Raw genomic sequence first — 15114 nt, 5'->3', positions numbered from 1 at the left:
AACAAAAGTGTTCAAAATCTAATGAAGGATACTGAACAACTTACTTGATGAAGTTTCAGCTCAGCTTCAGCTGTATATTCCGAGAAAAACAGCATTCTAGGATCTCAATTTCAAATCAAAAGTTGCTGAATCATGTTTTGAATTGATTGAATTCAGCGTCCGAGACGCGTTCTCACTGAGCCGATTGCAGCTATACGCGATGTCGTGCACTGATCCGACGAATTGTAGCAACCGCGTGTGCGTCGTGCCAATGCTTGCGCGCTTCGCTGAATAACAAAACGATCTACTAATTTAAATTTTCCTACGGTGCGTCTTAAGACGCACCGTTGGAAAGGCCTTCTTTCGTTGATTACTTCAAAATGACAGCTTGCAAGAAAGAATAATTTCACAGGGAGTTTAGCTCCCTTACTATCTTTCAACCAAGTATGTTTTTCAACAATAATTACGCCAGTTACTTTTCGGATTGCTGCAAATGATGGACTATAGCTTTAAACATTTTTTTCAAAGCATCATTCTTTGATTGTGTTGAGGTAGTTTCCATCTTGTTGGTCAAGCATTCAATATTGGGTTTTGGCTTTTTACGATGTCAAATTATTGACACTTTTCACTCAGTGTTGTCTGAGGACTTGCAAGAAAAATTTCATAAGCCGTCTTAGGTCGGACTGGAACCCATGACCTCCTGCTTACTAGTGCAGGAGGTCTTGGGTTCTAGTCCCACCCGAGTAAGCTTGTGAATTGTTTCTTGCAAGCCCTCAGACAACACTGAGTATCCAGTGTCTGTAAAATTACATTGTAAAAGGCAAAACCCAAATATGGAATTCAAATTTCCCTGATGCAAAATTCCATCATATTCACTGTCAAGCATTGTTTTTATTCCCTTTCATCAGGTGCTTTGGGTAACCTTGCTAGGCATTCCTCGAAATTGTGCACAGCTCTCAACAAACATAAGGCACCAGAATGGTAAGACTTGACTATCCAATCACTTCCTGTGATAGTGAAGTACAGACCATCCATCAAAACACAGCTTATTTTCTTCCTTTTTCTCTCTTATTTTGACTTTTGCTGGTCCCAGAGGGCCAGCCTAGCGTCCTCTCTGTACCTGACCGACCGACCAACCGACCGACCAACCAACTGACCGACCGATTGATTCACTGATTCACTAACTGTCACCAGTGAGTCGGGCAGTGCTATTGTATAGGATCAACGCTGATGAATGGGCCATATTAAGCCCATTGTGTGTACAAGATGTACAAAAAGTATTCATATGATGGAATTTACGTCGTGGTGATGTACATCAATATGTTTTGCCCTTCACTGACGTATAAACACTGTATACTCAGTGTGTTACCTCCTGAGTGAAAGTTGGAAAAAATCACTCGGGTGGGACTCGAACTCACGACCTCCTGTTTTCTAGTGCAGACGTCTTACCACTCGACCACCGAGCTTGCCGGGGTCGGTTGGCTGGTTCCATGTATAAAACGACTTCCAGTAAATTGCCACTCTGAATCAATTGAATATAATTTTGTATGCTAGGCAAGCCAAGTCATGTTACATGTAAAAGGTTTCTATCTTATAGCATCTGATTCTAATGTTGAAAACCAAATGAAATTGAGTGATTTCAGGTCAAGCTATAATCAAACAAAAAATGCACATTATGGCATGTTTTCTCATCATGATGGTCCAAAAACTGTAGTTGTGTATGTTATTTCTTGCAATCAATCAATTACTGAGCGTCAGTTCATTCATTAAAATCTGCCACAGATTTGTTTCACAGTTTTGATATGTCTTTGGTTTGACTTTGTGTTTGGTTTTTTTTCTCTAGCTTGTTGGAGATATCTTGCCATGATACTCAACACAGCGTACAGGAGGTATGCTTGCTGTCACTGCGTTCCATGGCTCGGCATTCACAGCTCACACAGGTAAGAAATGGGAAACAGTCTAAGGTGGAGGTATGCTTGCTGTCACTGCGTTCCATGGCTCGGCATTCACAGCTCACACAGGTAAGAAATGGGAAACAGTCTAAGGTTCTTGTAGTCTTGGGAAAAGTAGGGGGGAAAATCCTGACATTAAGTCAAAGGAAAATAATGGAAAAGCCATGGAATTTCCTATTTGTACAATCGGAATGGGTTGGAAAAGCGAGCAGTCATTTGCAACAGGAGAAGTAATTGTTTATTAAAGTTGAACAAAGAAATTGACTGGAGTGGGATTTGAACCTGCGACCTCCAGATTGCCGTTCCAGTGCTCTACCAACTGAGCTATCCAGCCCTATGTTGGCAGTTCCCCAATTGTTCAATGTTTTTGTTTAAGGGGCGCTAGTCAGAAGCCATAAACCTATATGTGCCATATGTTGATTAAAACACACTGACATATTAAAATCTTGAATTGGAATTATAAAGCTGTCTCAGAATAATGCCCAACCTCAGTCAACATTTTCTTTACGATTTCAACCTCAATTTTGTTTTCTTTACATTTGAAGATCACATCATTATTTCAAAAAATCATTGAAACACTGAATGGACGTCAAAAAGCACAGCATGAAGTCGTGTTTCAGTCAAATTTTAGTTTATTCAAATGCACCCAAGCAAGGATAACATAGTAGGTGGAGCATCTGTTATTCAAAAACTCAGGTCTGAGACAAATGTGACCTGTTCTGTCAAAAGCAGACGCTTCTGGGCAGAGGTTGAAATTGAGATAGGGCCAAAAAACGCTGTGGTGGTCATTTTTATCGATTTTCAAATTTTTGAATATTTGTAATCCTGAACATGTCTAAAATATATTATAAAAGTTTGAAACCCTAATTTGAACTCTACATATACTATTTTTGATGATTTTGATAAGGTATATCAGTTAAAGAAATAACTGTTTTGTGACGTTCGTGGCCATTTTCTCCGTTTTCTACTTTTCAACACAATGAACTTCAAAATAGCATAACTCTGCCCAGGAATGACCGGTTTCAAAAATTAAACCACCTATTAAAAGGAAATAGAACATATGTTAACAATATGTAAAAATATCATTTTCGACCTTTTGCCCAGAAAAGTCTGATTTTGACAGAACAGGTCACAAATATCACTTGGATATTCATTTGAATCAGTTGGTAGGACACTGGACTGGTAGTTCATTGAGCTTGGGTTCAACCTCTGGTTTAGCCAGAGCTCAGTACTCATTCGAATACAGAGTTACAGCATTGCGTGTGTTATTTCTCATGTCTGCTAGGGTCTACTCAAACAGCACGCGATAGAGAAACTCACCCATCTATCCGAGGAGATCCAATCAGCTGGTCCGACCACGCCAGGGAGTTTGTCGTCGGCCAGGAGCGATCGACAGAATAGTGCACGGCAGCACAGCGCTAGACAGCACAGCGCTAGGCAGAACAGCGCTAGGGGGAATAGTGCCTCGGTCATTGCTCATCATTGTAGCAAGTTGATTATGATGCTCAAGAGATCAGGGAGTGCAGCTGTGTAAGTGTGTGGGTGTGGTTTTAAGGCCCCACCCCTTATTAGGGAGACAAGTGCATGGGAATGCACTAGACGATTCATCAGCGCTGGGCAAAATAACAAAAGGGGTAATATTGTAATAGTGCCTCAGTTATTGCTCATCACTGTAGCAAGTTGATTATGATGCTCAAGAGATCAGGGAGTGCTTTGTTAAGTGGAGGGCGACCTATTAGGGCGACAAGTGCACGGCAATGCACTAGACAACTCAGCGCTAGGCAGAATAACGTTGGGGGTAATAGTGCCTCAGTTATTGCTCAACACTGTAAACAAGTTGATTTTGATGCTCAAGCGATCAGGGAGTGCTTTGTATAAAGTGTTGGGGTGTGGTTTTAAGGCCCCGCCTCCAATCATGGAGACAAGTGCATGGCAATGCAGTGCTAGACAATGCAGCGCTAGGCAGAATAGCTCTAGGGGTAATAGTGCCTTAAACACTGCTCATCACTACAGCAAATTAATTATGATGCTCAAGCAATCAGCGAGTGCCTTGTGGGTGTGGTTTGAAGGCCACGCCCCCAATAAAGGAGACAAGCGCATGGGGATCCAGTGCTAGACAACACAGCGCTAGGCAGAATAGCGCTAGGGTTAATTCTACCAAGTTGGTCATCATGCTCATGTGATCAGCAAGTGCTTTGTAGCTGATGGGAAGCGTATGGGGGAGGTGTGGTTCTAAGCCCCTTCCCTTCCAGGAGTGCAGTGGTATACAGCACAGTGTAAGGCATAAGAAGTTTAGCCAGATCTTAGACAGTCGTTGCAGAGTTGGACCAAATTATTTTCCGAAGATTTAGTAAAATTTGACTCTACAATCGTATGAAAATTGAAAGTTGACCTGTCAGAAATTGAATTCCATTTGGGTCGACCCAAGTTGCTTGTAACACTGTGAGGCGTTCTGGCAAAATGAGGCAGGGTTTTAATCGGGGGAAGAGTCAGGGAAGGGATGATGATTAGAGCGTTTCGGTCATGTCTCTACCTAGCCCCTTCAAACTTTTCCCAAGTATTTTAATGGATATTTTTGAGATTGTATATTATAAAAATTGAAAAGCAACTTTTTGGGGGGGGGCCAATTTTGGGATGCACTTTTTTCAACATTTCCCCATGTTTTAATATTTGTTCCAGAACTTTTTTTCCCCAAAACGTCAAACTTTGAAATAGTTATTTGAAACAGTACTTATGCTCATTAATACCTTAAGGTGATGTCAATATTGCTGCAGCCGCTTAATAGTAAATCTGTGTGAACTGTGTGTGTAAGTTATGAGAATTGTAAACGATTGTGAAAAAAATTAAATCTGTCACTGCTTTTTAAAACTGTAATATACAAATGGAAAAATGGTTATTGTGTACAAATTTGCAAATGAAATAAATGTACAGATGAAGTGACACAAGTGGTTTAACACGGCGTAGTATGTGTGTGTGACAATGTCATATACGATTGTCTGTTTGTACATGTTAAACAAACTTGACAAAAGACACTCTCGGTTCAATAAAATTTCAGTGTCTAGGACACAATATAGCAATTATATATTTTTCGTTTTGCCCTCCATAGTTTATTTGTACAAACATACATAATTACACTATGATGCCCAGTGCACTGGCATTTGGGACATATACATGTACTGTCAACAAAATATAAGATAAACGTTTACCACTTAAATTATTTACAACAAAGAAAGCTACATTTTATTGAAAGGAATTACTTTCCTCAGCAAAAATTGCTTCTTCTAACTCTTGAGAAAGAGTAGAATTGGTAAAATTATCTTGAACAAAGTAACGTTTATTTGGGGATGATATAATAATCAGGGTACTTTAATGTCCCCAGTAGACGCATTGTATTTTCGCATTTAGTTTGGTTGAGCTGCGAATGGTGGGTAACATGGATTATTATTTTGAAAATCTTGAGATATTTTACAACACAATCTGATCACTATACACAAAAAGAGACATATTTACCAAGTTCAAAAAGCGGTCGAGTTGAATGCACGACTTGACAAAAGATGTATTAACTAATGTACCATGCAACCAAAGAATTTTAACCTGAAGTGTAACTAGTAAATATGCTCTACATGCTGACTTTGTTGTTGCAGGCCAAATGAACTATGGTTTACGATGCAGGCAAACAAGTTTGTGTTTTGAGCTCAGTAAAATTTACAGAAAATAAGTTAATTTGCTTTTTAATCACAATAGTTACATCTTATATATCCATGAGTACACCTTGCTCGGGTTTTCGTCGTTACGTGACCTCAACAACTGTTGTTGATTGCAAATGATCACAAACTGTCGGGCTTTTGTAAATGTGTGTCGAGGGCTCATTCCAGTTGGAAACTATACACACATGGTGCATCATTGAACAGTAACTGGTCGGTCAAACCTGCTCTTGAATTTCAGTCAAGCATGATTGACAAAACTAAAACAAACACGATACAAAGAAATAACTTTGACTCTATGTTCTGAGTCAAGGACACAATTGAAAAATCTTGTGAACATGTTAACTTCTTTAAAGGTAATATACAACATTTGCTGTAATTTTCAGAAATGGATGGATTTGGGTTTAGTATTTAGAGCAGATATATTGTTACACTGACCTGTTTAAAGTTTTGTGTGCATAGATGCTGGAAAAACTAAAGAAAAATGTTCTTGTAGTCTGGTTCCCTGACCCTACTTCATTCGAAACGGAGCAATTGATAGAAGTCGGGGAATTATCAGGTCAGGGAAACAGACTAGCTGGTGTATGCCCATTCACGGATGTAAAACCGATCGCAAACAAAATTTGGTAAATACAGGGGCAGTATTTGAAAAAAGTCAGTTTTTTTTTCAAACGATAGTCGGCCGACCATCGTTGGAAATTGATACAAAAATTCCACTTTTTTGAAAATGACAGCACACCAGGTGCCATGATTTCACAGGATGCTTGAGACTATTATTCACTTACAGTCAAGTAAGCTATTTCATAATAATTTGGTAGTTTTGTCTTTTGATGTTTGCAAAAGTTGTATATTCCCTTTAAAACCTTTTCGTATCCTGCACCTAGGATATCCCAGGCCATTCAGATATGTGCTTAAATTTTGTGGGATCTGTATTCTGAAGGTCAACGAAGTGTACAATGTAGGGTACGGAAGAATAGGCCTTTCTTTTGTTTGTAAACATTGGCGCCATTTTGTATGGGCTGCCGTAAGCGCATATATTGAAGCCGTGGTTGGCAACATATTTTTCCAAAAAAGTCCTCATAACGCCATCAACACATAGTAAAAAGGCATGTGTAGGAATTATTTTGTAGCTTTGTTGAAAATGTTGTATTTTCAAGTATCAAATAATATTTTGGTGATCTGTAATAACTCTTCTTCATTTTTGCAGTGTTGGACCTTCCATAGTTTTTCAGGCCGTGGTTGGCAAATATGCAGTTTGCCAACCAAGCGCAGAAAGGTCTATATGCATAGTACAGCAGGCAAAGTTGCTATTCTTTCATCACTTGCAGAAAAATCAACTTGTTGTTGTCTGTGTAGAATGTTTTCAACTTTTCACTGAAAGGCCAGTTCATTATTGAAATATGACATCGCGAAAAACTTGCGGTGAAATTTGCCAGAGCTGAAAGCAGTTAAACCCCGGAAATTTTCAGCACAGTATTGCTGTTACAACAAACTCATGTTCCCATTGGCGTTCTCACTGGGTCTAAATCGGTCCTTGGGTCATGGATTGCTCCGTTTAACGGAATGCAAACCACAGAATGAATATGATACAGACAGCGATGACGCCCGCCAAGATGAGGGAATCTCTCCTCTTCTTGAGATTAATTCTCTGCACAAGACTGTTGATGACGGGGAAACGGTCTGGTTAGGTAACAAGTCAAGGTATACAATAATGAAAAGAACTGGCCCTGAAACTAACCCTTTCCTCACCTGGGCCCAATTTCATAGCGCTGCTTAACAGCTGACTTTGTGCTTACCGAGCCTCCATCTATTTCATAGGAACCGTTAAGCAGTAAGCACAGCAAAAGCACGCTTAACCCTAGAAGAAAACTTTGCTTAAATCAGTGACGTAACAATAGAAATCTCCATGCGCGCGCAATCGTTAGCATGAAATAGTGCTTAAGCAGCAGCATGATTTTCTGCTATAGTAAGTACAACTTTTCTGCTTACTGTTAAGCAGTGCTATGAAATTGGGCCCTGAAGCTACCAAATACTACCGGGTAGTGACCTGTAGTATACATTTCTCATTCCATACAAGTGTGCACAACACATGCAATTTTCTATGGTATTTGATACTTGACCCCTAAAGAGCCCTTAGGGGTTAGGGTTAAGCTACCTAAGGTCCACACCCCACCCCACCCCCAGCATACGGTTTGCCTGCTTTAGGAAATGTCTATAATTATGGATGACCACTGATGATGGAAAAACCCTATTTGTTTACATCTGATGTGGCAGCAGTTTTTACCCTTGTAGATATTTCAAGCATCAAGTGTTCAAACTGTCAAAACTGTCACGGGTAGCTACAGAATTTTAGGCACGGCGATCCTCAAGTTCTGCAATGCATTTGAAGAACATTTTTAAAAGAATCACTCGATTTTTGAAGACCATTATTTTGTTTCCCAAAATGCCTTCACACAGTCATTACACTAATAACAGCCAATGTCAAGGTGAAGTGGTGTGCACGTCATAGAGCTGTATAATAATCTTTCCAAATAGCATTTCATGGTACATACGTTTCAGAGCCTAAAAAGGGCGGATTCTCTCAAAAGTGCCCCTTCAACATTGAAGACATTCTGAAAAGGATACTGGCCATGTTTGTGACGCCGTTGGAGATTTTCTTCAGCGTGCCTCGTTGTGACATCATATTCTCCTTTGTTGCTATAGCAACCCTGAAAAGTGAAACGGCAATGCTCTTTACATGATCAATAAAGAATGAGCTACAGTCGCTTCCCCGACATTGAAAAATTAAACAATGTAATATAAATAAAATAGTGTAGTGAAAATGCTCTCTGTGCAGACGGCAGAGTCCAATCACACATTGAAAAAGAAGTGGACTACTTGAGCCAGTCATTTCTTGCATTGGTGGCATCTCAATCACTTTAGCTATGGCTTAAGGTGTTCAGATTTTGTCTGTGTATGGAGTTTGTGGCCAGCAAGCTAAACTGAAGTGATAAGTGCCTCTATTCCTTTACTTTAAAGCTATAGTCCATCATTTGCAGCCATCTGAAAAGTAACTGTCTTAATTATTGTTGAAAAACATACTTGGTTGAAAGATAGTAAGGGAACTAAACTCCCTGTGAAATTATTCTTTCTGGCAAGCTGTCATTTTGAAGTAATCAACGAAAGAAGGCCTTTCCAACGGTGCGTCTTAAGACGCACCGTAGGAAAATTTAAATTAGTAGTTTGTTTTGTTATTCGGCGAAGCGCGCTCAAGCATTGGCACGACGCACACACGCGCACGGTTGCTATAATTCGTCGGATCAGTGCGCGACATCGCGTATAGCTGCAATCGGCTTGGTGAGAACGCGTCTTGGATGCTGAATTCAGGCCCAATTCAAAACATGATTCAGCAACTTTTGATTTGAAATTGAGATCCTAGAATGCTGTTTTTCTCGGAATATACAGCTGAAACCGAGCTGAAACTTCATCAGTAGTTGTTCAGTATCCTTTATTAGATTCTGAACACTTTTGTTGCTTCAAACGAACAAAATGCACAAATTACAAATGATGGACTATATCTTCACTCCTCCAAAATCCTCCTGGCGGTTATGGAGGATTCTGGAGGATTGAGGATGAATTGTGTTTGAAGATGAGGATGATTTTGGAGGATTGTGGATGAATGCATTTTGAGGAAGGACTGTCTGATGATTTTGAAGAATTTAGGTGCTGTTTTTGGAGGATTGAGGACAAAAAGAGCCTAGGGGGTTAGGGTTAAAACTAAAGGTACTAGAATGTTTTTTGTGCATTTTCCCCCCTTTTTTAAGAAAACAGAGAAAACACATGAATTTTTTTGGGGGGGTCTCATAAATGGATTCAGTTGCTAATGTGCATATTAAAATGCGCACGTGGTTACCCTATTTCTCAATATTTGTACATTGTACTGGGTGTTTTGCAGCCCATCAACACTACAACATGTACAATTTTGCAGATTTTTTATACAGATTTTACCATAAACGAATTTTTTGCAGGAGACCAAAAATACCAACTTACCCTATCGTTTCATCTGCAATTCTGTCCGCACTGTAAAACAAAACGTACAAAAGACAAATTTAGGAAAGTGAAAAAAGAGGAACTTGGTTTACCATTCAGTGCTCAGTATTTCATACAAGAGGTAAAATGGAACCACACTGAAGAAACCATCTACAAAATAGATTGTCTCGAAATTGTTGTGATTCCCTAGAACTCACTTTCGTATGTGTTCATTCTCCTTAAGATACAGATCTGTCCTCCGATTCAGACCGGATGAGTTCTTGTAAGAGTCGATCTCTCTCCTGACTGAGCCTAGTAGGTCTTCCCTCTCCCGGCAAGCTGAGATGTTAGCTTGCGTCTTCTTGAACTCGTGACTGTAATCTTGCAAGATATCTCGGTGGCGTTGTAAGGTGTGAAGGAGGGCCGCGCTGGGCGAGGCGGAGGACACGTTGGTGGCATAGTCGGCCATCTTGTCATTGATGTCCGACAACTGTGATAAACGGACAGAACATTCACTGAATAGGATTCGAACCTGGAACCTCTCCAAATACTGCATCGATGCTCTACCAGTAATCTCGAAACTTGGATGGTGCAATGTGTGTGGACTGATGACCTGGGCCCAATTTCACGGCGCTGCTAAGCACAAAAATTTGCTCAGCAAAATAAAAAAGGCTGGCTTATAAAAGCAGGTTGCCAGCCAAAACTACAAGTGATTTTCATGCTGAGCAAACAACAGCTGAATACAAATCACGAGCAATATACATCACGTGGAGTTTTAGCTGGTAACCTGCTTTTATAAGACAGGCATTTTTTTTGTGCTAAGCAAATTTTTGTGCTTAGCAGCACCGTAAAATTGGCCCCTGACCTTATTAGAATAAAAGCAGGCAACAACTTCACAACTGCTGCGATTTCATTGGTTGCTATGGGCCCTAACAATTCTCTCCCGTGATCTGATTGGCTGAAGCTTACACATAAGCCCCTACACGTCACGCAGAACCCATTAAGTCCTGTGTCACTGTCCTGTCCTGTGTCATCCAGACCAAATGCTTGGTCAACATCTAAAAGTTGTCCGGAAATGCTGGCTGCTCTCAGATCATAACACCCTTGGCTTTTTGGCTAGGAGCCTTCTTAATGTTCCAAAACGCAATGATGCATGCTTTTAACTTTGAACTTCCAAGAGTTGTTCCAAACACAAAGTAATAATGGCTCTTTTTTTTTGGGGGGGGGAGGAGGGAGTTTGGAGAAATAACATGAATATGGTATGAACTTACCCTAGACAATAACCTCTCTATCTCCATTGCCATCGTGTCAAACATCCTCTCACTATTGGAAGCGTTCAGGAGTGGTGAAGTGTCTGATGAGCTGTGGAAACAAAAATAATCCGCTTTGAAAGGCCAATTCCAATACATCAATCTAAAAAAACACTGGTCTAATGGCTTACAATCTTCTGCATAATGATGTCCCTTGCACGTAAGTTGTCTGTCACACACGGAGCATTTTTGGAGCTTTTATGGTTGCTGAATTTGTGGCAATTTACAATAGCATTTTCCAGAAGGAGAACAGTAGGATCAAAATTTTCAACAACAAAGAATAGGACAAAAGCAGGACTTTGGGGGACAAAATCAGATAACAATAGGACTTTTTGGGACTTTCAGGAGTAGTTTTCGTTGATACTCACCAATGTTCACAGCATCATAAGCCTCATGTGGCATGTTCTGTACTCACAACACTTGTGCTCCACCCTCAACTAAGCTCTTGGAAGTACAGTTGCAGTACTCCTGCGCCAAAGCCCTTCATTGTGTGATTTACATATGACAGTGTGTAACACTGTTATGAAAAATACTCAATGAGATTTCATTTTTCGGACTTGTGGGACAAAAAAAGTAGGAAAAGTAGGAATTTCAAGAAGAAAGAAGGAAAAGTATGAGCAAGGTAAAAAAAAATTAGCAAAAGTAGGAATACTTGAAAGCCTGCATTTTCTTCTTTTTCAATCTCTGTGATCCAATTCAAATCTCACCTAAGCTGATATGCAGATTAGGAACCAACCCCAGCCTGATTCTGTGGGATTCCCTGCAACATTTTCTAAAGTTTTTATCGTCTCCCTAACTTAAGTTAGAACCCCCTCAAAACAAAACAAAAGTTAATATTCCTTTTCTCAGGTTTACCTTAGGTCTCTGTCATTGTGTGCACTGAAACTCGTCCCAAGTTTACTAAAGGACACCAGTTTCAGGTCAATTTCATTTTCCACTTGTCTCGCTTGCTTTCGCAAATCTGAGGATAAAAGAGTAGAGAATATTACTAAAATCACATTAAATTGATTCTTGTTCAATACATCCACACAATCTGCAATGACTGACTGCCACCATTATGACCTACATGTAGTCATCTGGTTCCAAGACCTAAAGATTCTGATTTATCTGACAAGTGTTATAAATCTTACGTCAGGTAGGCGCCAGATGGGGCAGGATTCTGCCCGCTTTCAAAAACGTAGCTTTCCAAACATGTGTTTGTTGACACTTGAGTTTATTGTTGACATTTGTGATAGCCCAGAGGTTTTTAGGTGAAAGCGGTCGAGTACAAAGTCTACAGAGAGTCAAGACAATTTTCTAAGTATTTCCTAACAAAATTGGAAATGTTTCTCAGTCCAGGCAGGATTCATGTCTTATCATCATTTTTGCAATGACTGACTTTCATTGAGATGATTTTGATATATAAAAAAAAAAGTGTTGTCAGGTTGCAACATTTTTTCTTTTAAATTAATTTGCCTCCAATGTCATCGTCATTTTATTTAACTAAACCTTAATGTAAGTTAGTTTGTAACTGTAACTAAACCTCAACACGTAGGCCTAGGCCTACATGACGTAGCGCGCGGTATGAACGAAAAAGCGGCGTCATGTTTATAACCGATGTTTTGTAATTTTGTGAGTCCCATTGACAGTTGAAATAATAACAGCATTTACAGTGGATACTACATAATATTTAGAAAGCAATTATTAATCACAAAATTGTTAAACAGCACAGCAGAAGTTGAAGTTCCAACGTGTCCTTTACCTTCCCACTGATTGCCCGTCGCCATCTTGTTATCAATCTGCTGCCCTCTATTGGCCAAGCGTCGAAAGCCGGCCTTTGAGCGATTCATTTTTGTTTAGTACCGACGAATGCTTATCCCCCCCCCCCCCATTTTATTGTTTAATTTAATTGTAATAAGGATGACCAAAATTTAATTTAAAATAATTAAATAAGTGTGAAAAGGTTAAGTAATGAATTTGTGAAGATGTCAGTTTACAATTTTTTGGCCATTTTCGCCAATTACCTCGGATAAGCGAATTTTTTTGATTTTCTGGAAATATGACTTATGAAGAAGGGGAAAGTGTGAAATATTAGGCAAATTTAAAGATGTGGGGGGGGGGGAGGTGCTGTTTACGATTAGTCGTATAGGAAACGCCAAAAGAAATACCGCAAAGGTGGGTCGACTGAGATTGTCGAGGGCAAGGGCGGGTCCTGCTTTTGGCTCGGGAGGGGGTAGCTGTCGGGGGAGAGGGGGAACACGCATTTTCTACTTGTTTTCTGCGTGATTCTCCTATTTTTTTTTTTAGACCAAAGGCTCCCCCTCCCACCTAATTAGATCCGGCAGGGAAGGGGCTATACCCGAGGAGCTCTCCGACCCACCCTTTCCCCCATTCGGCGGCCCACAGCAAAGCTAATGGGAACCTCTAATAAATATGATTCTTTTTAAAACAAAACTTATTTTGTAGGCAATCTCCGGTTATCTTCCTTTTGGGGAAATCCCCTAGTCTACACACACAAAAAGTAAATTGGGACCGATTTTGGGAGTCCGGCGATTTATTATTAACTCGATAAATGCTAACATCCCTATTTCATTGCTTATTCAACTTTGAAGATGGCAAATATGGCAAACTAGCAGCGGCGTAGCCCGGGTTAAAAAGTCTCATCATAATGGGCGATGAGGGGGGTGGGTGTTATAAAGGGGCACCCAATTACTGTTAAACCCTTAACAAAATGTGACCCGCTCCACAAAAATGAGTCTGATGTTAATTTAACCCCAATTGTTTTTTTAGTTATTCATATGGCTTAAAAGAGCATTGGATGAGCTTCAAATTGTGTGTGCGAGAGCTGTAGTGTATAATGCGTTGATTTTTTTAATGCATATGTTTAGATTATTCACAAGTGTCGAAAAGACTAATATTAAGAGAAAACATGCTTTTGAAACTAAAATGCATAAAATTGAGCGACGATTTTGTTTAGGGTGGCAAAATTCGTAAATGTCATCTTCAAGGAAAACATTTTTGTTCGGATCGTCTCGAGCAAAGAGTTGAAACCTTTGACAATGGAAAGATGCTCCCGCCATTTTAACGCCGATTCGATGGTGCAGTGACATCTATGTAAAAGTGCAGAGTAGCTAATTTAAATTCATATTACATGTTCATGTACTATCATGGTACCTATTTGTCTAGCGACACGATATAATTTTATTGCAACACAAGTTTCCGGCAGCCAACTCCTTCTGTCCTTATTTTTTCAAGTGAATTTTTATGTACAAGGTTGACGATGACAAACACGATGACTAAGGTTTACTTGACCTGTCATTCAAAAGTTTTGATCATTCATCGTTCCAGTTTTGGTCAATTCTACGCCATGATGATCAATTCAGTTTTATAGCAGGTGTAGCTCCGGTTGAATGGTAACGCAGACAGCCGGTAACAGTCGAGAGCATCTCACGTCGCCCCAGAAGCCTCTTGCCGTCATCATGACACAGTCCTCATCCACTTGTTGTCGGCCAGCATTGGGCTCCCCAGAAGCCCACCACCTAAACCCAGACTTTACCTCACCGACGCTACACTTCCATTCACCCTCAATGTCCAGGTCATTGCAGTTGATCCAAACTTGGCCACTCAGTATGATTCCAGTGACAAAGTCGTTTTCTTCTTCAGACCGCGGCGCTGCCAGTGAACCTCCCATCTTACGGCAAGCATCTCTGGCACCAAACCAGTTAGAAGGATGAGAGGTTACCAAGTAACACGATCCTCTCCATGGCACCCAACCAGGGCGACAGGCGTTCCTCCCTGTCACGCCGCGAAGAGAAGGGCCACAAGTCTGAGCGCGTGCACAAGTAAGACAGATACCAAACAAAAAGAGCAAAGTCTGGTAAAACATTGTCAATGATGTTTTGTATCCCCCGTGACGAAATTAATTCACTTTCAAAATAAAGAGTTCTCCTCAATATTGCGTTTTGCCCTTCACCGATGTATTTTATATAAACACTGTATACTCAGTGTTTAGTGTCCATGGAGCAATCATTTACATCACCCCGGCGCAAAATTCCATCTTATGAAGAGTGCTAAATCCTTTCAACGATGACCAGTCATGTTTATATCTGCTCGGTTAACTGATGCTGCATATGCAGACATTCAATTTTTTTCACAGCTATCACGCAAGTTAAAACTCAGGAT

At 40.2% G+C, this 15114-nt stretch overlaps 2 protein-coding genes across 4 annotated transcripts in view; one reads left to right on the top strand and one right to left on the bottom strand.

Moving 5' to 3' along the window:
- The window catches only part of LOC119730229 (serine/threonine-protein kinase 36-like), a 40033-nt gene extending 36353 nt beyond the window's left edge, over positions 1-3680 (top strand). For all 3 annotated transcript variants that reach the window (XM_038203034.1, XM_038203032.1, XM_038203033.1), the window contains 3 exons: positions 888-960; positions 1823-1919; positions 3217-3680. In XM_038203034.1, the coding sequence (XP_038058962.1) occupies positions 888-960; positions 1823-1919; positions 3217-3465 (419 nt within the window). In that variant the 3' untranslated portion in view covers positions 3466-3680. The remainder of the gene's footprint in view (positions 1-887; positions 961-1822; positions 1920-3216) is intronic.
- A 3138-nt stretch (positions 3681-6818) lies between these two features.
- Positions 6819-14623, bottom strand: LOC119730013 (Golgi SNAP receptor complex member 1-like). Its single transcript, XM_038202804.1, has 9 exons — positions 14384-14623; positions 13101-13169; positions 12695-12767; positions 11809-11914; positions 10915-11005; positions 9862-10133; positions 9665-9694; positions 8261-8343; positions 6819-7315 (listed from the first exon to the last, which is right to left on the bottom strand). Exons 1-9 carry the CDS (start codon positions 14621-14623, stop codon positions 7191-7193), a joined length of 1089 nt encoding a protein of 362 aa, XP_038058732.1. The 3' UTR covers positions 6819-7190.
- Between the last annotated feature and the right edge of the window lie 491 nt (positions 14624-15114).

This window comes from Patiria miniata, unplaced genomic scaffold (assembly GCF_015706575.1).
Source record: "Patiria miniata isolate m_02_andy unplaced genomic scaffold, ASM1570657v1 HiC_scaffold_22, whole genome shotgun sequence".
NCBI lineage: Eukaryota > Metazoa > Echinodermata > Asteroidea > Valvatida > Asterinidae > Patiria > Patiria miniata.
The sequence above is the reverse complement of the archived record's forward strand: the minus strand, read 5'-3'. Positions and strand labels throughout refer to the sequence as shown.

Bases quoted from the DNA above. Each gene is read 5' to 3' on its own strand.
- LOC119730013 (XM_038202804.1), bottom strand. From the start codon at position 14,623: ATGGGAGGTTCACTGGCAGCGCCGCGGTCTGAAGAAGAAAACGACTTT. The intron at 12,768-13,100 runs GTATTTCTTTTG...AATCGCTCAAAG, and splicing joins TCAGTCGACCCACCTTTGCG to GCCGGCTTTCGACGCTTGGC. The intron at 11,915-12,694 runs GTAAAGGACACG...TTTTATCCTCAG, and splicing joins GACGGGCAATCAGTGGGAAG to ATTTGCGAAAGCAAGCGAGA.